General features: G+C 39.2%; 1 protein-coding gene and 1 non-coding gene across 2 annotated transcripts; both read left to right on the top strand.

Moving 5' to 3' along the window:
• Window positions 1-18,434: 18,434 nt before the first annotated feature.
• On the top strand, window positions 18,435-21,295 carry LOC137713160 (BTB/POZ domain-containing protein At1g63850-like). Its single transcript, XM_068452426.1, has 2 exons — window positions 18,435-19,726; window positions 19,986-21,295. The coding sequence occupies exons 1-2, from the start codon at window positions 18,704-18,706 to the stop codon at window positions 20,925-20,927; spliced, it is 1,965 nt and encodes a 654-aa protein (XP_068308527.1). The 5' UTR covers window positions 18,435-18,703; the 3' UTR covers window positions 20,928-21,295.
• Window positions 21,296-22,165: 870 nt separating this feature from the next.
• On the top strand, window positions 22,166-22,238 carry TRNAA-AGC (transfer RNA alanine (anticodon AGC)). Its single transcript has one exon. It is a non-coding gene; the product is annotated as a tRNA-Ala (tRNA).
• Window positions 22,239-24,987: the final 2,749 nt, after the last annotated feature.

The following is a 24,987-nucleotide window of genomic DNA, read 5'->3' on the forward strand; positions in this document are numbered from 1 at the left end:
ATTTCGCGGCTGGCATAAAGCAGATCCAGCAGCTTCAACTTAACAAGAAGACAAGGTAGGCCAAGATCATACTGAGCGAAGTAAGGTGGCTGGAGTTGAAAGCCGCTCTTGAAACTTTTTTCCCCTAGACCCCCTAGAATATTAGAAACCCGTTATAAATGTACTTGTACGTCCTTTTATAAATTTAATAAAATGATCTTTATTCTTGCATCTCCCATGTGACTGGATAGTATTTCTTTAAAAATTTCCCATTGATTGGTAGTTTGTGAATTAAGCCGATTCGATCATTGAAATGGTAAGCCCTTACCGAGGATTTTATGGACTATGAATGGCCCCTCCTAATTCAGCGACTACTTGCCGAATTTGGGGTTTTTAGTTTCTACAGGCAACACAGTTTGCCAAACCAACTCTCATTCGTCGAACGTCTTTTGTCTGACTCGTTAATTATAAGCTCGCTCGGCAATCTTCTTCTACGCTACTAATAAGTTATAAGTGTCAAGCTGAATTTCTTCTAAATCTTCCAACTCTTGTCCTATGGCTTGACTGTATTTGGCATTGAAAAACATACTTTGTTCAATTACTCGCAACAAGTTTATACTTAGTTCGACCGGTAACATAGCATCGTGTCCATAGGTTAACGCGTATGGAGTCGTTCTGGTGGCTGATCAGGGTGAAGTTCGATAGGCCCATAATGCTTCATTTAGCTTCAAATGCCACATACCAGTTTCTTTCTTACCATTTTTTCAAGAATGCTGATCAAAACCTTATTACTTGCTTCGGCCTGCCCATTCGCCTGTGGATAATACGGCGTAGATTGCTCGAGTCAAATATTTGGATTTACCGTTACTCCTTAAACCTATCGACTGTAAAGATTGTGCCGTTGTCAGTTAGGATCGTTTCTGGTACACCGAATCTAGTCACAATATTTTCCTTAACAAAATTGCAAACTTCTTGGGTTGTCAACTCGGCGTATGATTTTGCTTCGACCCACTTAGTGAAGTAATCGGTTGCCACTAGTATCCAAGCGTGTTTTCCTGCTCTGGAAGACGGCGTGACTTTGCCGATTACGTCCATTGCCCATCCTCTGAATGGCCATGGTTTGGTAATAGAGTAGAGTAATTCAGCTGAGACTTTTTGCATAGGTCTGTGAATCTGACACTATATGCATCCTCATGCGTATTCAATGCAATCCTTCAATATACTCGACCAGAAATAGCCGTGTCAGCAAAGTAACCAACACTTTTTACGCCTAGATTGGTGAGCCCTACAAATCCCTTCGTGAACCTCAGCAATTTCTTGGGCAGCCTCTTGTGGTCTGAGGCATAATAACAATAAACCATCCTTACCCTTTCGATATAACTCATTCTGGTATGACACGTAGTTTGTGGCATGGACTCTTGTCCTGCGATCGTGTTTATCGTTGGGGCTGTCGAGATATCGTATAATTGCCCTTCTACAATCGTTTGGTAATGTCTCGACAACACATACTTCTACGGGGTCTCCTCATTCTAGTAATGATGGTAAAGACATCACTCGTGTGTGTATTACGTGGTTGTGCTAGAGAACTTGCTGATTAACTAAGGTCGGGTAAGATCGTCATTCTATCGGTGTTACCCGGCCTAGCTCGCCCCCCCCCCCCCCCCCGGAGTTGTGCTCCGGAGGCTATTTGGGCGAGTTCGTCTACGTTAGTGTTTCAAACAAGTGAAATGTGCTCAAATGTAATACCCTTAAACGACTCGGCCAAATAAGTGGCAACCATATGATAGGGCGCCAAAGTATAACTCATGCAACAAAAAATGCCGTCTAGTTGGTTATTCACCAGTTTGGAATCGCCAAGGATGAGGACACGAGCTGCTCTTAAGTCATGAAGGACATGAAGGCCGATGATGAGAGCTTCATATTCGGCCTAGTTATTCGTACAGCTAAAGTTTAACTTGAGAGAGAAGTACCAACGGTAGTGGTCCAGAGATTGAATGACGATGCCAATCTCAGCTGAGGTTGAGGTGCTAGAACCATCAAAGTGCATCGCCCAGTAGTTATCTCGTGTTTTGACTAAACCAATGTTGACTTCGCTACTCCCAAAACCATAAGGAGAGGGGTGTTGGGCCAAAAAATCGGTTAAGGCTTGACCTTTGACGGCTTTTTGAGGTACATGTTGCAAACTAAACTCGGATAATGCCATTGTCCATTTCCCAATTCAACCTTTGACGATAGGCCGAGTAAGCATGTAACGAATAACATCTGTCTGGGCGATGACCTGGGTAACTGATGGGAGCATGTAATGTCAAAGTTTTGACGCAGCGAAAAACAAAGCCAAGCAAAGTTTCTCGATGGATGAATAATTGATGTCAGGCAAATTCAGATTCCGGCTGAGATAAAAGATGGCTTGTTCGCCCCCAGCATCGTTATCTTGCGCGAAGAGGCAACCAATGAACTTGTCGGCCGTTGAAATGTACAGTTTGAAAGGCCTACCTCGTCAAGGCGGTATAAGTACTGGTGGCGTTGCAAAAGAGACCTTGATTTGCGTGAAAGCTGCCTGATGGCCTTCTCGCCACTCAAATCTATCTAAGTCCTTAAGTTTCAAGAGTGTAGAGAACGCTTTCATTTTACCTGTCGAATTAACTATGAAACGGCGGAGAAAATTTATCTTCCCGAGTAACAACTAGAGTTGTTTTTTGGTCGTCGGGGGTAGAGAGCTAATGATTGCGCGAGCTTTTTTTTCGTTGACTTCGATGCCACAATGGTGCACGAGAAAACCCAAGAAGTTACCAACTGATACACCGAATGCGCACTTGGCCGGGTTCATTTTGAGATTATACTAGCGTATACGAAGGAATACTTGCCGAAGATCATCCGGATATGTTTGGTGGCTCTTCGATTTTACCACCACATCAACGATATATACTTCTATGACCGTACCGATCAAATCATGGAATATCGTATTCAGGGCTCGTTGGTATGTGGCACCAGCGTTCTTAAGGCCGAATGGCATGATAACCCATTCGTATGTACCTAGTGCTCCCAGGCAATGGAAAACGATTTTGTGAACATCAGCTTCAGCGATAAAGATCTGATTGTAGCCGGCGTGGCCATCTATGAAGGAAAATATTTCATGATTGGTTGCAGCATCAATTAACAAATCTGAGATCGGCATCGGGTATTCATCTTTAGGAGTGGCGAAATTCAAATTACGGAAATCGATACAAATGCAAAGGGCGCCATTCTTCTTGAGCACTGGGATGATATTGGTTAGCCACTCGACGTATCAAGCGGTCCGGATAAACCCAACTTTTAAAAGTCGAACTAGTTCGTCTTTTATGCCAAGCTATACTTCAGTCAAGAAACGACGAGGGGGTTATCGGAAAGGTTTACAACCATCTTTGATGCGTAATTCATGTTCAACGAGGTTCCAATCGAGGCTCGGCATCTCATGGTAACTCCAAGCAAAACAATCTTTAAACTCGTGTAACAATTAACAAAGGTCGGTCTTCATAGAGTGAGGTAACAACGCACTAATGAATAATGGCTGAAAGTCCTCAGTCGTTCCAACATTTATTTCTTCTAACGGGTCCTTGACTTGGGGTCGACTATCTTTGAGTTCGACCGGTGCGGCCTAAACTTTATCTAACGATAATACTGGGTTGTTGTCTCCCTCGGCCAAAAATTCGATTAAGTTTATGCCCGAGTATGGATGTTTGGAAATAGCATACCAATGAGCCAGCAAACGTTCCATGGTGGATGAAACTGATGCCCGACGTCTTTCTTGTTGGGTGTCAGTCATCGCTGTTGGTAATTAGGTCTGCCAAGCCAAGTCTCGCCGAATCCTGGTACACAGTCTCGACGTCTACCTTGATGGCTTTCTGAACTGAGATTCGAGTCGATCGTCCGTCCTCGTTGAAACCATGTAGGGTAATGTAGCCGACGTGATCGTCATAATAACGGGCATGAATCATGTTGGTCTCGAACGGTTGATTATCGGCTAGGTGGACCACAACCGATTTGCCATCCCAAAAAATGAGGACCTGGTATAGCGATGAAGGAATGCAGCTCATTTGATAGTTCCAGTTGCAACCCAGCAATGCGTTATATTCAATCTTTGAGTTAATTATAAAGAATGCAGTCATATGGTTAAGACCTGTTACGCTTACTTCTAACAGGAACACCTATTTGGTTTGAGACTTGCCGCCAATGAAGCTGCTTATTGTTATCCCTGACGGTATGAGTTCATCGTCGGAACAGCGTAATGCCTTCATGATAGATAGAGGCATGATGTTAACTGTGGCTCCACAATCGACAAATACCTTAGAAATGGGGTATCTTTCAATATGAGTTGTAATGTATAATGGCTTTAGATGTTGGAGATTAACAAAAAATGAGCAAGGAAATAATTCGACCAGGACTGCTTTAAGATTGTCGTCTTTACTCGCTTACCCATCCTTTTCGATGGTGATGAAATCGACTTGTGTTGCTTCCTTGGCAACCACGTCCTCATCCAAGAAATTTGGCTGGTGTGTGGCTGGTCGAAATTCAACGGGTAAAACATGGACCATGTTGATTTCCATGTTTTTAAGGACTGAATGACCCATCGGGTCCTGATCGTCTTCTTCTAGGTGATCAAGGGCACTATCATGCTTTTGAGCATTCTTGCCATGATTATTTTCTGTTTCCTCAAATGCTTGCTCCTGGGGAATGGCACCTGGACTTGGTTCATTATGGTTGTCGTCTTCGAGGATTTTCGATGCTCAGGTTTGATTTTGTTCCTGCAACGTTTTATGGGCTCGTTCTTCATAGGCGATTCGAGTGTTCCTTGTGTCTAGATATGTATCTAAATGGCCGAGAAGACTTCGAAATGATATCGCAAATGCTGAAGATCTTTAAGGGAGAAAAGAAGCTCGGCGATATCTATGTCTGTGTATGGATCGACTTTAAAACCGAGGACTCGAGCCTCATGTATTTGCTGGAACTTAGCTTTTATTACTGGATCAGTGGTTTTTTGGATAATCTGTTCAGCATCGGGACAAGTTAGTGCCAAGTCGAGAGCTTCTTGGCATGCCTTGAACATGCCGTACAAGTCATTGGCGAAGTGTTTTTTGTGAAATTCTTGCATGTACTCCAAGGATTCGCCGAGGAATGGAGGGTATAGATTTCGCCGGACTTTTATTAATGGCTCATGCGGAGGTAAGAGGGAAGCTTATCTTCGGCTTCCTTTCTGAAATGCTCGAGACGAGCTTTCATCTCCGCTGGCCGAAGAAGGAGTTTGATGCGTTTTTCAGATTCTACAATGATGGTTTCAAAATCGCGATCAACTATCTTTTTCTCTTGAAATAGTTCGGCCATAATGGTCGGGGTTGGTCGGTTATCTCTGTTTCCTGCTGTATCTTTTGGTTGCCACCCGGTTGTCAAATTGTCTTGTGCTTCTTGTCGTCGGGCCATGCAATCTATCCGCTGGCGGCGACGTTTCTGAGATTTAGATAATGCCATATACCTGCCAGTGGGAGAATTGTAACTATACCAGCGTTGGTTGCGTGGCTTAGGCGACTTGAAGATTTTTTGACTCGCCAATGAACTCGAACCATTGGAGTTACATGAGTAGTAGTCTTCATTATAAAACAGCGTGTCAAAGTTAAGACGTCGTCTGACTGAGGTTGGACCATTTGGTTGTACTTGAGGGCCGAGTCTCTCGAGCACCTTCGGGCGTTGGTCGGCACCAAGTTCCTTTAGAGGTGTCGCTGCAGCCATGATCGGTCGTCACGAAGTTGGAGCCTGAGGTGTTTTCTCATTAGGTTCAGTTAGGACAACGCGTGTCTTACAACGACCGCACAAAACCATTGGTCCATCAACTTCTTGGAAATTGGAACCTGTCATAGATTCGACTACGGCCGGCCCTGAAAACTTCGTGGGTGGTTCATTAGAGAATAAGTCGATCTTGAGTCGCGGCTGGGAGTTCTGCTTAAGGACATGTTGTACTGGGACGAACTCGGCCTTCCCTTTCCCTTTTTTTTTAAGTAGATAAGCGTCTACCATGCCAATTGTTGTCAAGGGAAAGGGATTAATGTCAACAGCCATCTATTTCTCAGGAAATTTTAACTTACCTTTATCAATCCAATTTGGAATCGCATCACGGAACACGATGCAATTGTTTATGGTATGCTTGTTTGAATTATGGTACTTGCAATACGCTTTGCCTTTCAACTCTTCGGCTTAGGAATGTTATGTCCTGGCCGAAGTTTTATGATTTTTGCTAACAACAACTGGTCGAAAATTGCATCGGCCTTGGTGATATCGAAAGTGTAGACTTTCAATGTTTTGATTGTCTCTTCGGAGGCCGAGCGGGTTTTGGCATCCTTGGAATTGATTTGAGCTAATGTCTTACAAACGTATGGTTTGTCTATTACTATCTCAACCGCGTCCACACTGACATATTGGGAATCCTCGCTTTCAGCTAATGCGTAGCTAACCGTGGGATTCTTGTATATCGTTCCCCGAGACGAGGACTTTGAGATCCTTTCCTCTCAGAGCAAATAATCATACTGCTCAACGTGTTGAGCCAGTTTGTACATATCTCAGATATTTGCCCCTAGGAATTTCTTTTTGTATTCCACGTCCAGGGCGTTCAGAGCGATTCTGACGAATTCAACTTCAGGGAGAGGTGCTCGGCACCAATTTCTGGCCGACTTGAACCTTGTTAAGTATTCCATTGGCGATTCGTCTGAAGCTTGAGCCATCTTAACTAATGATGAAACTGACATTTCCATCCCCGGTTGATAGAATTGTTCATAGAATTTTTCGATCAGTTCATCCCAACTCTGGATGGAGTTAGGTGGGAGGTTGATGTACCAAGTAAATGCTAAACTTGTTAATGAGAAGTTGAATAATAGTAGCTTATGGAAATCGCTATTAACGTCTCCACATTGCACAGTGAACCGAGCCACATGTTCTAACGAAGATAAGGACGATTCTCCAGCGAAAAGACTGAAGTATGAGATTTTGAAGCCTTTAGGATATTCAAAGTTCTCCACATAAGTCGGGTATGGATAGATGAACTTTGGGAACTTCGATTCTTTTTTTAAGGCCGAATTTATCATCCTTTAAACCTCGATCATATTGACAGATGCTATTTCCACTCCCTAGTCGGGTCCGTCTGATCTACTGCTTGATCCTTCTCTTTTTTCCAAGTTAATTGGTTGGAGCTGAGCGGATCCTATCTCGGCTTGTAGTGGAACATTCTTAAATGGAAGCTGTCGAGGTTGGTCGATATGGCCATCTTCGAAAACTTTACTGACCAATAATTCAAGCAATCTGGTCTGCGTATCACTATTGCTTTGTATTGCTTCGAGCAAATTGTTCATTTTCTGGCCAATCGACTGTTCGACCTACTGAGATTACTCATCAAGTCGTCTTCAAATAAACGATCGAGTTGGGGGATCAGAACCTTGCCCTTCATCTTTGTCGTAATCTTCCAATATTCCTTTGATGAAAATGCCTGCAGTTTTGTTGGGAATTTCTGGGTTGTGAGGTTGGCTGCCAAGACAAACTTCTTTTTCTCAGTGTGTCACACTTGTAGCCTCGGGTGGCACAGTAATGAAGGGATTTTGTACCTATGACAAATCTTGTCCAGGGCCCTATACTGGCAGGTCAGTCGTTGACTTTCCCATGACTATTTTCTTTTTTACGGACTGTGTCTCAATGGTCATGAACTCCGAAGGTTTAGCACTGGATCCTACTAGGCGTGTCAAAATATTGACCCTAAAAATTACAAAACCTACGTAGCGCACAGGCTGAGTAACTAATGAGCTAACTTCGACCTTCAATTGATGCGAGGCATGCCAACTCGTCGGTCGAGCTTGGCCGAGGAGTAAAATTTGTTGATGTTGCGTTGAGTGCACTGCTAACTCCTTGATCTTGCAACTGCGGCCGAGGAATGAACAAATCTCGGCTTTTGGGTTCTCAAGCCTGAAGACAAGGCTGTAAGTTTTGCGAAGTTCACGAATTGTTGGCATCGAATTTGGTCACAGTGATTATATTCGTAAGAGTATAAGCACGTCGAATCGACACCAGATTATATGGACACAAGTACTCAAAGGAGATGTATGTCTGGATGGTAAATGTGGTTCGGCTATCAGAATGCCGAACTCTGAAACTCTGTGAGTATCTAATCATAAAATCACTCGGCGTTCAATGCGTCGAATGTCATAACTCGTAACACCTTACTTCACCGAGAAGGCTAATAAGATAACCTCTGCCCATAAGGATTTGAAAACCCTTCTTAACCGAGACTTAGATAGGTAACCAGTCGGCCTCAACGCAGTGCTGTTTAGCCAAATTGAAGGTCATCCTCGGTCGGCTAAATCTACGGCAACATTATTGTTTATCCAAATTGAAGATGTTCGCAGGTTGCCTTAACAGTGCTGTTTATCCAAACTGAAGATGTGTTGGCGAAAAAGAAAATAAAAAATCTCAAGATGTTTGAGAGGTTTGCGCATGGCAATTGTGTGTTGAATTGGAGAGGCTTTGAATAATGCACTCTGCTATCTATTTATAGCAACAAACCCTCCTTACGATCGAGTTGAAACCACACTCGGATTAGGAATCCTTATTCTGATCCGACTCTATTTCGACCAATCCTACTTTTATTAGAACTTTGAACTCACCCACCTTTTTAGGCCGTATTCATTGCCGGTCGAGAATTCATATTGCATTAAGTCCCCATATCATACTGGGACTTCGACCCATCACTCATTCTTGCAACAGGACTCGACCACCTTCACTGAACGACCCAGGACCGCTAGGCAGCCCATAGTATACTTGGAAAAGCCTTGGGCCGAACATAAATCTACGCTCAGCCCAATAATATTATTTTGGGCCCAAACAGATATGTATCAGGATAGGTGTCTTTTAGGCTCGAACCTTCTTTAGTGAGAACTTACCGAGCTTACATAGTGATGCAGTGATTATTACATCTTGAACTGTTCAGCATTTTTAGTAAACTAAAACAATAAACTTCTCACACCTTAATTCTTAACACTTGTTAAGCTCTTATGGTTGTGTTCATTTTGGTCTTGAACAAATCTCGGATTTATGGAAGCTTTAGAGAATTAAGCTATCTCATTCTCATAAATGCGACCCCACATTTACTCCTATATAGGTGATACTAATTAAGAGTAATTTGCCTATACTCTTCTTGTGAATAAGATATCAGTACTATTACATATGAGTATCCAAACGCTCCACCAAACAATACATAAAATCATCTTGGGAATGAAGTACAGTGTATTTGTTAGTTTGAATTATATCCAACTAGTTTGCCTATTGAACCTAGTCCATAGGATTTCTAATCATCTAGGTTAGGTTTCCATTTAGACTAACTCATTCAATTCGCTTTAGCCCTATTCCCCTCGATGAATATTTTACTTACTCTCTTGGCACACCTTTGGCAAACGGATCCACTATATTTTCCTTTGATTTAACATAATCACTGGAAATGATTCCATCAGAGAGCAATTTCTTAACGCTATTGTTCATGCGTCTTATACGTCGTGACTTTCTATTATATACTTTATTCTTTGCTTTTGCAATGGCAGTCATGTAGTCACAATGAACTCATATAGCCGTCATAGGTTTAGGCCATATGGGTACATCTTCTAAATTTTTTTGTAGCCATTCTACTTCTTCAACAGCTATCTCTAAGGCAGTGAATTATGATTCCATAATGGAATGTGCAATTAATGTTTGTTTAGAGGATTTCTAGGATATTGCTCATCCTCCCATTGTGAAGACATATCCTCTGGTTGATTTCGATTTTGTACTAGCAGAAATCCAATTTGCATCAATATAGCCTTTTAACATGGGTGGATATTTTACATAATGTAAACCAAAATTAATAGTACCCTTTACTTATCGTAGCACTCTTACTAGTGCATCCCAATGCATTAGTCTAGGATTACTTGTGTATCGACTAAGCCTGCTTATAACGTATGCTATATCAGGTCTTGTATTATTCATCACATACATTAAATTCTTGATTATTCTAGAGTATTCTAATTGTGATGCACAATCTCCATCACTCTTTTTTAAATTACAATTGGTGTCAAATGGAGTAGCTACTTGACTACTCTCAAATTGTCCAAACCTTTTAAGAAATTTCTCTATATAGTGGGATAGAGAAAGTACATAGCCATCAGCATTTCTATTAATTTTAATCCCAAGAAGATATCTGCAATGTTCAGGCCTTTCATGTTGAAGCATGAATGTAATATTTTCTTAGTTGAGTTGATCACATCTTTATTTGATCCAACTATAAGCATATCGTCCACATACAAACATACAATGACATATGAATTTGTATTTCCTTTGTAGTAAACACATTTATCACATTCACTTATTTTGAATCCATGTGTCAACATTGTATCATCGATTTTTTCATGCCATTATTTAACAAGTCTACGAACTTTGGTTTCTTGACCTTTTATAACAAACTTTTCAAGTTGTTCCATGTATATTTCTTCATCTAATTCACCGTATAAAAATGCGGTTTTGACATCCATTTGATGGATTTCCATATCATGCACCATCGTGATTGCGATCAACATCTGTATAGATGTGATTCTTGACACTAGTGAATATGTATCAAAATAGTCCAAGCCTTGTTTATGTCGGTACCCTTTGGCAACCAACCATGCTTTGTATTTGTCAACGTTTCCGTTAGGTTTCAGTTTCTTTTTAAATATCCATTTATAACCAATTGGTTTACTTCCAGGGGGTAAGTCTACCAATTCTCATGTGTTATTTTCTAAAATGGACTCAACTTCACTTTTATTTGCTTCTTTCCAGCAAGAATCCTCTTGACTAGCCATGGCTTCTTTATACTTTTAAGATTCATCCTCAGTCAATAAGGCATGAAATCAGGACCAAAATCTTTTGGAGTTTTTGTCCTTTTGCTTCTTCTTGGTTCTAGTCTTTCCTCTGGAAGACTTGATGAATTAGTCTCTCCTAGTTCTCTTCTTCTTGGAACTTGAAACTTTGTCTTTATAAGGAAAGATATCCTCAAAAAACTCAACATAAACAGATTCCAATATTATGTTATTATGAATATCAGAGATTTCATAATTATAAACTAAAAAAAAGGGGAAGCTGCACTATTTGAAGCTAATCTTATGAAAACGCAATCTATGGTTTTAGGTACAAGTTTGACCCATTTCGGCAAAGGAACTTGCACTTTGGCAAGGCAACTCCACACTTTTAGTATTTTTATATGTTGTTAGCCTTCCTTTTCAAATTTCATATGGAGACTTATAAGTTTTCTTATGTGGGATTGGATTTAAAATTACATTCGTAGTAAACAAAGCTTCACCCCACAAATTATGGGGAAGTCCAAAACTATTCAACATAGAATTTATCATGTCCTTGAAAGTTTGATTTTTCTATTATGCAACACCATTTTATTGTGGTGTATATGGTGCAGTGGTTTGATGTATAATCCCATTCTATGCACAAAATTCTGCAAAAGCTAAAGATTCATATTCTCCCCCTTTATCGGAACAAAGAATTTTAATCTTCTTGTTAAGTTGGTTTTCAACTTCTGCCTTATATATTTTAAACATACAAAAGGCTTTATCTTTACTGCGAATTAGATATACATAACAAAACTTGTTGCAATCATCGATGAATGTTATGTAATAGCATTTCCCACCTTTAGTTGGCATTGACCTAAAATCACATGGATCAGTGTGAATAAGTCCAAGTAATTCGTTGGACTTTTCTTGAACACTTTTGAAAGTTTGTCTTGCAAACTTTGATTCCACGCACCCTTCACACTTATACTGTTTTATTGAATCAAATTTTGGTATTAGACCTAAGGTAGCCATTCTATGCAGTGAACGATAATTGATATGTCTTAATCTAGCATGCCAAATATTGGAAAAGTCAACAATATAAACAGAAGCATTATTCTTATTAATGTTATTAAGCAGCAATTACGTTGAGTTTGAACATCCCATTAGCAAGATATCCATTTCCGACAAACATTCCTCCCTTAGTAAGGACAAATTTGTCAGACTCATAAAAGCTTAAATCCTTTGTTTCTTAATAGAGGCCTTGACACTAGTGCAAATATCCAAATCGTGTAGTACGTCCACGAGGGTCAGTTCTTTGTCCGAGGTAAATTTCAGAACCACGTTTTCTTTTCATGTGGTCACAGAGGCTGAGGCATTGCCCATGAATAGATTTCCTTTATTGTTGAGTTGTTGGTATGTGGTGAAAATATTTATGTCACCACAAACATGTTTGGTGGCTCCAATATCAATCCACCACTCTTCTGCATCAGCCACCAAATTAACCTCAGACACAATAGTAGCAAGATTTTCCTCTGCCATGTTTGCTTGATTATTGTTGTCATTCGAGTTTGCAGCAGCATTTTGATCCTTCTTATGGCGGCACACTTCTGCTCTATGCCCAGGTTTACCACAGACCCAACAAAATCCTTTGATATGTTGATTCTTGAAACTTTTGCCTTTTGGTCTAAGAAAGATGTCATCCCTTGTGATTCCTCTCGTGTTCCTTTTCTTATAATGAGGGAATTTTTTTCTTCGATGTTTGTGCTTCAATAACATGAGCCTTTGCTTCCACAGAAGAAGCCTTACCAAGTTTCTCACTTTTTCTGTTATGTTCTTCAATTCGAAGCCTGACAACCAATTCCTCCATGATCATCTCTTTACGCTTATGTTTCAGATATCTTTTGAAGTCCTTCCATCCATGTGGCAATTTTTCTATAATAGCAGCCACTTGAAAATTATCACTTATATTCATGCCTTCAGAGTGAATGTCATGAATTATGATTTGAGTCTTCAACTTGTTTGACCACTAGTTTGGAATCAGTCATTTTGAAATCTAGAAATTTTCCAACAATGAACTTCTTGGAGCCTGCATCCTCCATTTTGTATTTCTTTTCCAACGACAACCATAAGTCTTTGGTTGTCTATCAGGATACATACACATCATAAAGTGTGTCATCCAATCCGTTGAGAATGTAATAGCTTAACCCTCGTTATTGGCGTTGGTGCTTTTTCTTTACATAAAAAAAGGGAAATAGAGTTTTTGCCTGCCAAGCCACCTCTCTCTTTTCCAAGCATCAATGAATTCATAATGTCTTTTGTCAACTGGGAATTCTTTTGGTTGAGGAGCCTCTTCCTTCACAACGTGTGCAAGATTCAATGTTGTTGAATAAAACATCTTTTGTTGCCAATGTTTGAAGTCTCCTCCCTTAAATTTTTCTAGTTTCTCAGCATGAGGGTTCTTAATGCCACTTATATTGACTGATTGCTCCATAACAAAGTTTTCTGTCTATAAGATTGTTAGAAACAAAACAAAAAGTATTGAGGTGCTTTTAAAAAAAAGTGAGTATAAAAAAAAGCTGGGAGTTTTTTGTGTTTGTAAATATTTAACTTCAGCTTTTTTTTCACAGTTTTGGGTGAAAAAAAAGCTAAAAGTTCAAAGCAACAAAAGCTAGCTTTGAAAAACCAGCTTTGTTTGCTTCCACAACTTATGCGCAAACCTAATTTGCAAGAGGAGCTCAGCCATTTAATGAAACTTTCAAACACCCAAAATGACCTTAAACAATTAAATAATTGCACATACCAACTGGAGAATGTCGCCAACTTCAATTAGGAGGTCGTCCTCATCGATCTCGCCACAACATCGTTCACTTCCAACTTCAACAATCACCGTCATTGACCTTGAATTCCATACCCTAGGACGTTGTTTCTGCCTCTGTCCTTCCTCCCATCTCTTGTCTGTCCTCTCACTTATATGCCGACAAAATCACGCTGAGAAATACCACCATCTTTTCCGGCGAGGACCATAATCGGTTTTGGCATCATAGATTTGCCTAGATTTCCTAGATTGCACCGCTTACAAACGACTGATCTTCGTATTTCTGCAAATTAGGAGAGCCCAGATTGCCCAAACGGACACCAAAACTCAGTTATTCCAAATACCCAAAATTAAATATAGGAAACTACTTCATATGATCAAATTCACACTATACAATTTCAAAAAGAAAAAATGATTAGTCCGGAAAGAAGAAAAAAACCAGCATCCTGGAGCGTTGGCCTTGCCTGATGTATATAATGAACTCCTCAAGCAGCTAGACCATATATGTACTGCAAATCAGATGACATGTGAGAGAGATTGAGGAACGAAGCAGAAAATAAAAAAAGAAGAAGATGGAGCAAAAAAAAATAAAAACTGAGAAAATTGGAGTTGTGGGGGAGACTTCTAGAGAGATGTTTTTGGTTTTTGGAAAGTCTGGTTCAGTAGTGGGGTAGTGGGAGAGACTACTCGATGTAGATGGAGAAAATTAAATTAATGGCACATCTAGTATTATACCCTTTTGGGTCATTTCACACAGCCACAACTATTTTACATAAAAGTTTACCAAACACTATAATACTGCTTTTTTTCCATAAACACTTTTACAAAAAAGTTTACCAAACACTCTACTGCTTTATTTCACAACTGCTTATTCTCACAGCACAGCAGAAGTAGTTTTTTTTCAAAGCACAACAATACCAAACTAGCCCTTAATGCATTATTCCCACCTTAATTAGTTTGACTTCTTATTTTACTATTATTGTTTGCAGATTGACCATGAAAATCTAAAGCATCAAATGCAAAGAAATGAGTGACGAGCGTGGCTTTGATGTCACAAGTAGACGTAATGTTTACATATGTACATATTGTTATATTTTGCTTCGCTTGATACATTAAATCAAGCCATGATTTGGTAATGGAAATATCACGTTATAAGTAGACTTTATGTTTTTCTATCTACATATTGTTCTTTTTTTTTAATCAATGTATCATATACCATCATTTGGTCACGATGGTTTGAAAAATGTGACCTACGTCCTACAATAAACATTAACGTCATTTTTGTTTATACATTAATCAATTTTAACGGATCTTTAGGGGCAAGCAACGCGCATAATAAATAAAAGGTCTATTGCACGCGCATATACGCTTGCAGAAAGGCTAGTTATTATATAATATTAAACTGTTGAGTGTGTGTATATAACATAACATTATCAAGGCCTAATAGTAATACCGGTAAGAAAAAGTAACATATAAAATGGTTAAAGTAGCATATAACAGAAATGGTTAAGTAATAACATAAGTTGTTGTGACGGGTTGGACTGCTAACAACTGCTGATTACGAACTGCATCATATTAACCCTGCTTAGCTTGTGTAGAATCGAATTCTCCATTAGAGTGGCTTAAGCCTCATCACTCCTCCTCATTAGAGGTTTGAGCTTGGTTACTTTTTGCAACACTTATCCTCCCAACCCTAGAAGATTTGTATTGGTTACGCTGGCATGCAAAAGACAATATCTATGCTCTCCAAGTCTCAATCTGTTCACCATACTTGCATAACAAAAGCCGAAAGCCAAGTCTCTTCTCTTGTATGGGGCCTTTGAGCCCCAAAGGAAGTCCAACATATCCAACCAAATGTACAAAATAATGGTTTTCCATAGTTGCCGTCCTTATTCCTCAATGTTGTTCAACTTCTTTCAATTTACTTAAGTTAAAACACACAAGTTTATCCAAAAAATTCTCACCGGAAATTATATATTAATAAAAATATGTTGGTTAATTTAGCAAAATAAGGGGCACATTTTTTTATCAAGTTAATTTTCTTTTCCTTTGTAGCCAAGGAAGAATGAAACTTAATGAGGGTTAAATAAATGGGTAACAACAAAAATTATTAGATGTGGACCAATATTTGTATCTGTGTAGACAATGTCGGTCCCCCTCCAATGCCAATAAAGTGAGTAGGGTTTTCTATATCCCTCACTTTCTTTTTTAATTCTTCCTTGCTTTCCTTTATTTTTGGTGAGAATGTATAGGAAATGTGTATAGAATGGTGATCCGATAGTACAGCTAGCAAAGAGCATGAAATAGCATTTGGTTGTGGCACCCATGACATGAAATATAATGGAGGATTTTTTTTTTTTTTTTTGTGGGAATTCTACGATGATTCGGAGTATTCTATAATTTGAAGTTTTTAATTGGTTTTATTTATATACAACAATATTGGAGGTGGGAAATTGGGCAATCACACAATGGACTAATAATCTTAAACATTGTATCTTTGATAAAAATTTAACGACTAAAATCTTCACAATTATTATAAAGGTAATATTAAGAAGACTAAATTTAACTAAATGTTGTAAACTAAATGACATGAAAATTAATAATTGTATTATTACTTAAGTGTTAATTAACATTCTTATTTCTTATTAGTAATACATTATTTAATTTATCTAGCATTACTAATACTCCAAAATACTATAAAAAATGCGGAAATTGTATGCATTATGAGAGAGGGAGAGGGGGAGAGAGGGAGAGGGGGAGAGAGGCACACCACATGAAACACGAAATGACATCAAGTAAAGTGAAAGGAGAGAAGTAACAAAATAAGTTGGGATGAAAAAAAGTATGGTATTATCTGTTATAATAACAGAATGACCTTTTTAGCTTCCATTATATAAGTATCAACTTAAAATAATAAAACTTTCATGTCACGTAGCTTGGAAACAGATGAGAGGTACCTTCGTCCCGTGCTAATTTTTTGTCTTTTTTAAAAAGGGGTAATTGGTACTAAATTATCGTTATCTACTTTTTTGGCTTCAGAGAGGTTATGGGGAACTTCACTTTGTCTGTGATCACAGTCAAGCAGACTTACTAGCTCGGAGAATCTAATCTGAGACTTCTCACTTTTTTGTTTATTAGGGAATCGCAATCCACGCCCTTACCACTATGTTAATTATCTTTGGAAAGGGATCATCTTTGGATCCCTTCCACCAAATCCTCTCAATCAATCAATTCGGTCCCTTGAAATTTGATCAACGGCTAAAGTTATTACATCTTTTAAAGGGGCTTCCTGTTTGTAGCCGTTGAATCAAATTTCAAAGATCCGAATTAATTAATTCAGAGAATTTAGTGCAAGGGATCCGGAGATGATCTCTTTCCGTTATCTTTCATGTGTTTGGCTTTAGTTGTCAAGTTTGTTACAAATAGTAGGTAGCTTATTTTCACTTAGGCGAAAAATTAACATAGTACAATAATTGCAAGTGTTTTTTTATATTATTTTCTTCAGTTTTTATTTTTTTTATTTTTTTTTTTTGATTTATTTATTCTAACGGCTGTACGAAAAATAGAATTTGAACGGGAAAAGAAAAGAGTGCGAAAGTAATTTTCTATTATGAAATGAAAGTGTGATTAGAGAGTTTTTTATGCTTAATAAATCTACATGCAATGCAAGGATGGTAGGTGGGAATGAGATTGGGTTGGGTAGATATATAGTTGTGATTTAGACTCCTTTGGCATTTGTGGTGGGAATTTTAGTTTGCATGCTTGGTTACTCTCAATCATTTTCTGTCTCAAATGTAGCATGAATTTCGTGGAAAGAGACATAATTTAAAATACCAATTAAAAAAAAGAAACTAAACTGCAAATGGATGAAATTTAATACTGCAATTAAAAAAATAATACCTACTTTAATGACCAATATTAATTAAAATGAAGTGGTGACTGTGACATGATGCATCATAGTTCATGATATGTAACAAGGGACTAAGCCCTTTGTACAACAAAATAGAATCCAACGGCCTGCATGCATCCTATACGAGAGTGAGGAAATTACTTGTCTGTTAATATTTGGAGACTTAAAACACAGAAAAGAACTTACATAAAATGCGTTCGCCGCCATTGGGACTTCTTGTTTTCCTAAAAACATGTTATTATCTAGTGAATAAAAATGCTACGTAACAATAAAATCGTTTTGTGCCATTGTTCAAAAATTGTATGAACATGAACCCAATTGTAAAATCATGACAAAAACCAATCCAATTTTACAAATAGAAGCACCCTATAGAAGCACCCTATTTGACGCAAGACTTGAAGCAGATTCCAAAACCAAGCAAATGAAAAGAAAAGAAGTGAGAGACTAAAAACACATAACTGTCACAACAGCACAATCACACCAATTGAAGCAATGAATCGTACAACACATCCATCACAAGACTTGGCTTTCTGCCTCTATCCGGATTCTTTTTTTAGGATATAAAGAACAGTCTATCTCATCCGTTCATTAGTAATTCTGCAATCATAAATTATTTTAATTTTTTATTTAAAATTAAATATAAATAATATTTTTAAAAAATTAATCACACGATATACAATAAAAATTAAAATAAATTGATCCCTAAAATCTACAATCTTCCTCATTTCGTGAAGAGTCCAAAAACCCCATCCATCGCAAAACCCTAAAAAACCCTCAGCTTTTGGTTTCATCATCCAAACAAAGCCAGATGTATATAGGGCTCTCTCTCTCCTCTGTCTCTCTCTCCTCTGTCTCTCTCTCACTTTCATTTCTCATCGATCCGCCACTAAATGCTCTTTTCTCAGTCTCCTCTCATCGCTCTTCCTTTTTTTTTTCTTTTTTTTTTAAGCTCTGATCCATCTCGTTTACACCACCATTTTTAATGCACTTTCTTTGTCATTACCCAAAAGAAAGGAAAAAAAAATCCCAAAAAATTCATAATTTTGATTAATTTCACACCAATCTCTCTGAAAACTACAGGACAAGAATAAAAGCATATGGCTTAACAATTTATGTCTTTTTTCCAATTTTTCAATTTAATATTTCATGGCAGCTGCGGCAGGCACAACGACAACTACTAGTAGTACTAACATTGCGCACTTCAATTCCCACACAACCCCCTCCAAAACCAAAACCAAACGCCGTAGGCACCGCGACTCCACCACCCTATCTTCCCAAACCGCCGCCGCAGCACTCAACCCGCCTCGAAAACTCGGCCCGCCCACCATTGTCTCCCCCGATAACTCCTGGTGCTGTTTCGCCTCGAAAGACTCGAAACCCATCTCCGCCCAGCCACACCAGGCGCAACCCATTAACCCGGATCGTAAACCCGATCCGGTTCAGTATTACCCATCTGGGAAATCGCCTTCTTCTTCGCCGTCCTCGTTCCGGATCCGATTCGCCCCGGGTAGTCGCTCTCCGGTCATGGATTTTAGTCCGGCGTTGACAAATGGCCATTCTGGTCAAAACGATTCGTTTAATTCCAGCTTCAGCAGGTTCAATTCAATGCTCACGGCTGGGTTACTGAACCCCATGTCGCCGCCGCCGCCGCCGCAATCCGACAAGACGAACCGGTCCAGCCCGACCCTTTTCGAAATGATGGCTAGCGAGCCCGAAATGGCCCAACCCAGAGCCCAGATCCACCAGAACGGCGTCGGGTCGGCAAGCGGGCGCAAAACCCATGTGGGTTTCGTTCAGGACAAGCAGGCGTTGATGATGCAGCGGGTCTCACATCTTCTGACGGGGAATCGGAGCCCCGGGAACCAGTTCAATGACCCGTCGAGCAGTGACATTAAGCTCACTCTGAGCTCCAAAGATGGGTTCAGTGTGTCGATGAATGTACACCGTCAGATTCTGGTCGCGCACAGTCGGTTCTTCGCGGTGAAGCTGTCGGAGAGGTGGGTCAAGCAGCAGAGAACGGCGCCATCGTCGTCTCCGCCGTACAATGTGGAGATTGCGGATTGTGATGACGTGGAGGTTTATATCGAGGCCTTGAGGTTGATGTACTGTAAGGATCTGAGGAGGAGGCTGATGAAGGAGGATGTCCCTAAAGTGCTTGGAATTTTGAAGGTAAAATTTACTTTTCGTTTTTAAAGTTTCTATTTTTTTGGTGTGTAATTACAGCTTATGATTGATTGCTTAGAAAGGTTAGATAATTAGAATGGAAACAGATTAAAATCCTTTTTTTCAATTCGAAAAAACCCAGTTGTTCGAATTCAATTTTTGAGTGTTCCTTCTTAATTTTGACTTTGTGTTACTTATAACAAGCTAAAAATGGAAATGCAGTTTATGGGAATGATGGCATTTGTGGGTGTTCTGTGTGCTTTAGGTTTCGGCAGCAATTGGATTCGATGCCGGTGTTTTATCTTGTTTAGAATACTTAGAAGCTGCCCCATGGGCTGAGGATGAAGAGGAGAAGGTGGCATCACTGATGTTTGAGCTTCGCCTTGAAGGCGTTGGAGCTGGGGAAGTACTCAAGAGGGTCTCTGTGGAAGTTGCCAATGGGACTGAAGTGGGTAATGACAACGAAGAAGTTCTTATAAAGCTTCTGCATGTGGTTCTTGAAGGCAAAGACGAAAAGGCAAGACGCGAGATGAAAGGATTGGTGTTGAAGATGCTTCGTGAGAATTCATCTCATAATGATCTCCGGAAAGAGTCCTTGTACTCGGCTTGTGATGGGTGTTTGCAATTGCTTCGCCACCATTTTTCTCGGGCAGCAGAGTCAGACTTGCAAGATGTGGGTCAGATTGCGAGGCAAGCAGATAATTTGCATTGGATTTTGGATATTTTGATTGACAGACAAATGGCTGAAGATTTCTTGACAACATGGGCATCCCAAACTGAATTGTCTGAGGTGCATTCTAAAGTGGCTGCAGTTCATAGATACGAGATTAGCAGAGTTACTGCTCGTCTCTTTGTCGGGCTGGGAAAGGGGCAGCTATTGGTTTCCAAGGATGTGAGGTTCTTGCTTTTGCGTACATGGTTGGTCCCGTTTTACGATGATTTTGCCTGGATGAAAAGGGCTTCGAAAGGCCTGGATAGGCACTCAATTGAGGATGGTCTAAGCAACACAATCCTGACCCTGCCATTAGCATGGCAGCAAGAAATTTTGCTGGCTTGGTTTAATCGGTTCTTGAACTCAGGTGAAGATTGCCCCAATATACAAAGAGGATTTGAAGTTTGGTGGAGGAGGGCCTTTTGGAAGCGGAATGGTGACCAGGAAAGACCACGGCCGTTACGAATTACAACCGCAACCATTGAAAACTCATAGAAATCAATAATTACACAATGCCGGGATAATGGTGCTCTCGAGTCTGTCTCTTGTTCTCTCTTTACCTTGTTCGGATGGCTATACTCTCATTTGTTCTTAATTGGTTGTCTTTTGATCTTCTTAATTTCGGGACCAAGGCCGGAAGCCCCTTGTGGAGTAGTTGGCTTTCAGATTGGTGCACGATGTAATAGTTTGACTGGATGTACCTAGGTTTAGTTTGGGAAGATGATCAGACATATTGGTGCAGTGTTCATAGTGTTTTGGGATAAAATTCGGAAATTGCTTGTTTTGTTCGTTTTCTTATTTTGGACCTGTTGTCTCTCTCTCCCTCCAATCCAATGTTTTGAAATAGGAATTATTGTTCTTTCCTTACCATCTTAGCTTTAGCTACATGGAGTATTTATAATAAACAAAGAATAAAAAATTATCTTAGTATGAACTTTAACGGTGTTTTGTTTGTCAAACTCTTGAGCTAGGGTTTAGATCTCGAGTTTTGGGCGTAAGTGATTAACGTGATGCAGAATACAAGTAACTCTAGTTTGTAAGTGTTGGATATTATTTTTCCCATCGATCAGGTTGAAAGCATCCTATCCTCATCATTGTGAGGTTTAGTTCACTCCTCCATCCTTTAGTGTGTCAATACGTTTGTTCAAAAAAACAAAAATACAAAAAATTTATGCCCCTTTTTTTAATAAATAAAGAAATATATTAAAACTTGAAACAACAACCGCTTCTCGTACAATCAAATTTAAAGGCCTATATAGCCGTCATTGATAAACAATATTTAAAGGCCTATATAGCCGTCATCCGAAATTGACTTAAAGTGCCCTGGCCCAAGGAGTATTCTAAGAACCTTGCATCCCGTGAATCACCAGCGGAGTTCCCTGCCGCCATTATGCTCCTAAAAGCTTTGCATCTGGCATACAAAAGGTCTTCCTTTAAAGAAATGACATTCATAACTGAGATAGTGTCGCCCGTTTATATTAATAGCACATGTATCGCCCATTTATTCTCCTCATTCCTTATAACAAAAGCAACAGCTGCTTCAACATTTCAAATCTGCTACGTACACACAGGACACAACTGCTTCCATATGCGTGTTTTTGATGTAATTGTTACTGGAAAAACGACGATTCGTCCATAAATTTTCTTAGCATTGGAAAAATAGTTTTAAGATAAGCGAGAATAGAAACAAACAAAATAATTAAATATATAAGGATGACCGTAAAGTTCAACAAGGGGATGTAGCTCAGATGGTAGAGCGCTCGCTTAGCATGCGAGAGGTATGGGGATCGATACCCCACTTCTCCATTTTTCATCATCATTTTTTCTTGATTCCCAAGCAAAATCAGCAAAACTACGGCCCACCGAGAAATTATCTATTCTAAAGTAGGCTCCCCCCTCGATTTTGCTTTATTTACAACCAAGCAAAATCAGCAAAACTCCGGCCCACCGAGAAATTATCTATTCTAAAGTAGGCTCCCCCCTCGATTTTGCTTTATTTACAACAAAACCATGGGATTTGAGGCTGGGTTGGTAGGTAGTTTTTAAAAGTTAGGAGGTTAATTTTGTCTCTGAACATATTGCAATATATTTACGGTTTTACCAGTTGCCACAGGGTTTCAGAAACTTTTTGTTGTGTAAAATGACGACAGTGGCCATCTCATCATCTTCATATCCCACGGTTAGGATGATGAGTTAGAGGGGTGGAATCGTCTTTTAATCGATAGGGTCTCAGATTGGGGTTAGGTTCCATCACCCGTCACTTCGTTCTTTCTTCGGCGCAGGCAAAGCCGTGCCGATCCTGCCATGGCAGAGTGGAAGGGTGACAGTGAGAGAAAGAGTGGTTGTCCGGATAACAGGGAGAGAAACAGAGAGGGAGGGGTTGGGATGGTGAACAGAGCCGAGTAAGGTCCCCTCGGTCCATGAATCATTCTGGATTGTCCGTTCCCTTTTGCATGTCGGATGAATGGCTGGATTTCGAAAGCTAAGTTCCATTTTTTATTCCATTCTTACTGTTAGCGTAGATGTTATCATTTCATCCTTTTTGATGTGAATTATTTCCGGATTGTTGCACTGTTAGGTCAGGTTTTGGGGGTTCCTTTGTTTCGTTTTCTCTCATTTTCTCTCATTTTGGGGATGCATCTCTCTGTTCTGTGCATTCATCTTTGCTTTAAGGTCAGTTTTCTTGTTCTTTTTTGTGGCTTTTTTATGGGGGTTTTCAGTTCGTTGATCTATCACTCTGTATTTAGATTTTTCGTTCGTGTATGATTAAATGGGTATTGGGTTTTGGTGGTTGAAAATATGTTTTTTTTTTTTTTTTTTTTTTTTTTTCTGCTTAAGCTTCTTGCTCATTTTTCTGGGATTTTTGGTTTTCGGTTGCAAGGGTAAAGAGAATACTAAAATCTTAGAAATCGGCATTGGCATTTGTGTTAATGCATTTGCATTTTCGTTGGTTTGCAGGATAGGTGCATTGAGATCTAAAAATATTTGCGTCAACTTCATAAATTTTTCTGATGCTCCGAACCTTGAAGGGTAAGTGTTTTTGAGCTAAGTTCAATTTTTAATTCGATTCTCTACTGTTAGCATAGATTGTCATCATTTCTGCCCTTTTGCTATGAATTATTTCTGGATATTATATAAACTGCATAAAATTTGGGGTTTTGTTTTTATGTTGGAATTTTGAGTGTGGGTGTATGATTTGGTTCTCTTTCTATTTTCAAAAAACAGTGGTTTTCATTTGGGAGCGCAATAGCATTCTAGGATTCATATAGCCGACCCACTTGGTGGGAAAAAGCTTTGTTGTTGTTGTTGTTTGTATTGTGTGTAGGCTTCCAAGCTGTTTGTGCTTGAGGTATATAATTTGAGCTTTTTTCTTTGGGTTTTTTTATTGCTTTTATCTTCATCTCCGTAAGACCCTAATCCAGAATTCCCAGGGATGCAAAAGATTCCACATCTGTTTGGTCATTTTGCTAAATTTCATTAGATTTGGCACTCAAATTTGAAAAAAGCTTTCATCTTGCTGTAAATTTATGTCTTTTCTCTCTGTGTTGGTCCATCTCCTTATATTTGAAAGTCTCAGAATTGCTAATGGATTTATTGTGTTTGGGAATTTCAGGATTTTGGATTTTGGTTGGTTTAGGTTGCTGCAGATGGGGGCTTTGGATGTAAGGTGGTGTTTGGCAGACACCGAAAGGTTGATTACCCTCCTTATGGAAGGGACTTTGTGAACCATCAGCCTACTGGAAGGTTTTGCAATGGCAAACTGGCCACTGACATCAGTTGTAATTGGAAAATTTAGCTTCCAAAAAAATTGCTTTTTATTTAATGTTCATCTGCGTAGTGTTTTTAGTTAATAGAAATTGACTGGTAAATAACAATATTACCATTTAGATGCCTTCAGTTGTTCTTATTGAAAGTATTTAGTTGAATTCTACTATTTACAGCAAACCATATAAACAATGATATGTAATTCTAAGAGGAGAGATTTAATGGCATTACTATGTTTTTAGTTCGATTCAATGATGCAAACTGTTAATTTCCTTTGCAGTTACTTTTATTTCAAGACACTGCACTCTTCTTTCAATCCTGCTTTTTTATGAATCCTCGAAATATTATTTTTGAGCAAAATTAGTTTTCCAAATCCACATGACGGTGTTAAAATTGAGAATTGTTAAAATAGTATGATTTACTTGGAATCTGATGGTGTTAAACTGCAGCAAATAAATTTTTCCTGTTGTATTGAATTTTCGAAGGGCTTCCTTTCCACTTTTGATAACTCAGCAGCTGCAAGCAAAGCAGAGAGTTTTTTTTATTCAAGAGCAACAATCCAGAACAATTTCCATGGGTAGAGTCATGGATTCCTATTTCTTAGCTCTCACTGCCATTGTCACTGTAACACTCTCTCTCTCTTCCTCTGAAAGATAATCTGAATTTTTGAGCCCTGATTTGTTAGTTACGCAGTCCTTGGAACAGAATACAAACACAACTAACAATAGTGTATTCATGTTGTCCCACATCAGAGGATTATTATAAAATTTAAAATTTATAAACTTTATTA

The sequence above is a fragment of the Pyrus communis genome, chromosome 13 (assembly GCF_963583255.1).
Source record: "Pyrus communis chromosome 13, drPyrComm1.1, whole genome shotgun sequence".
Taxonomy (NCBI): domain Eukaryota; kingdom Viridiplantae; phylum Streptophyta; class Magnoliopsida; order Rosales; family Rosaceae; genus Pyrus; species Pyrus communis.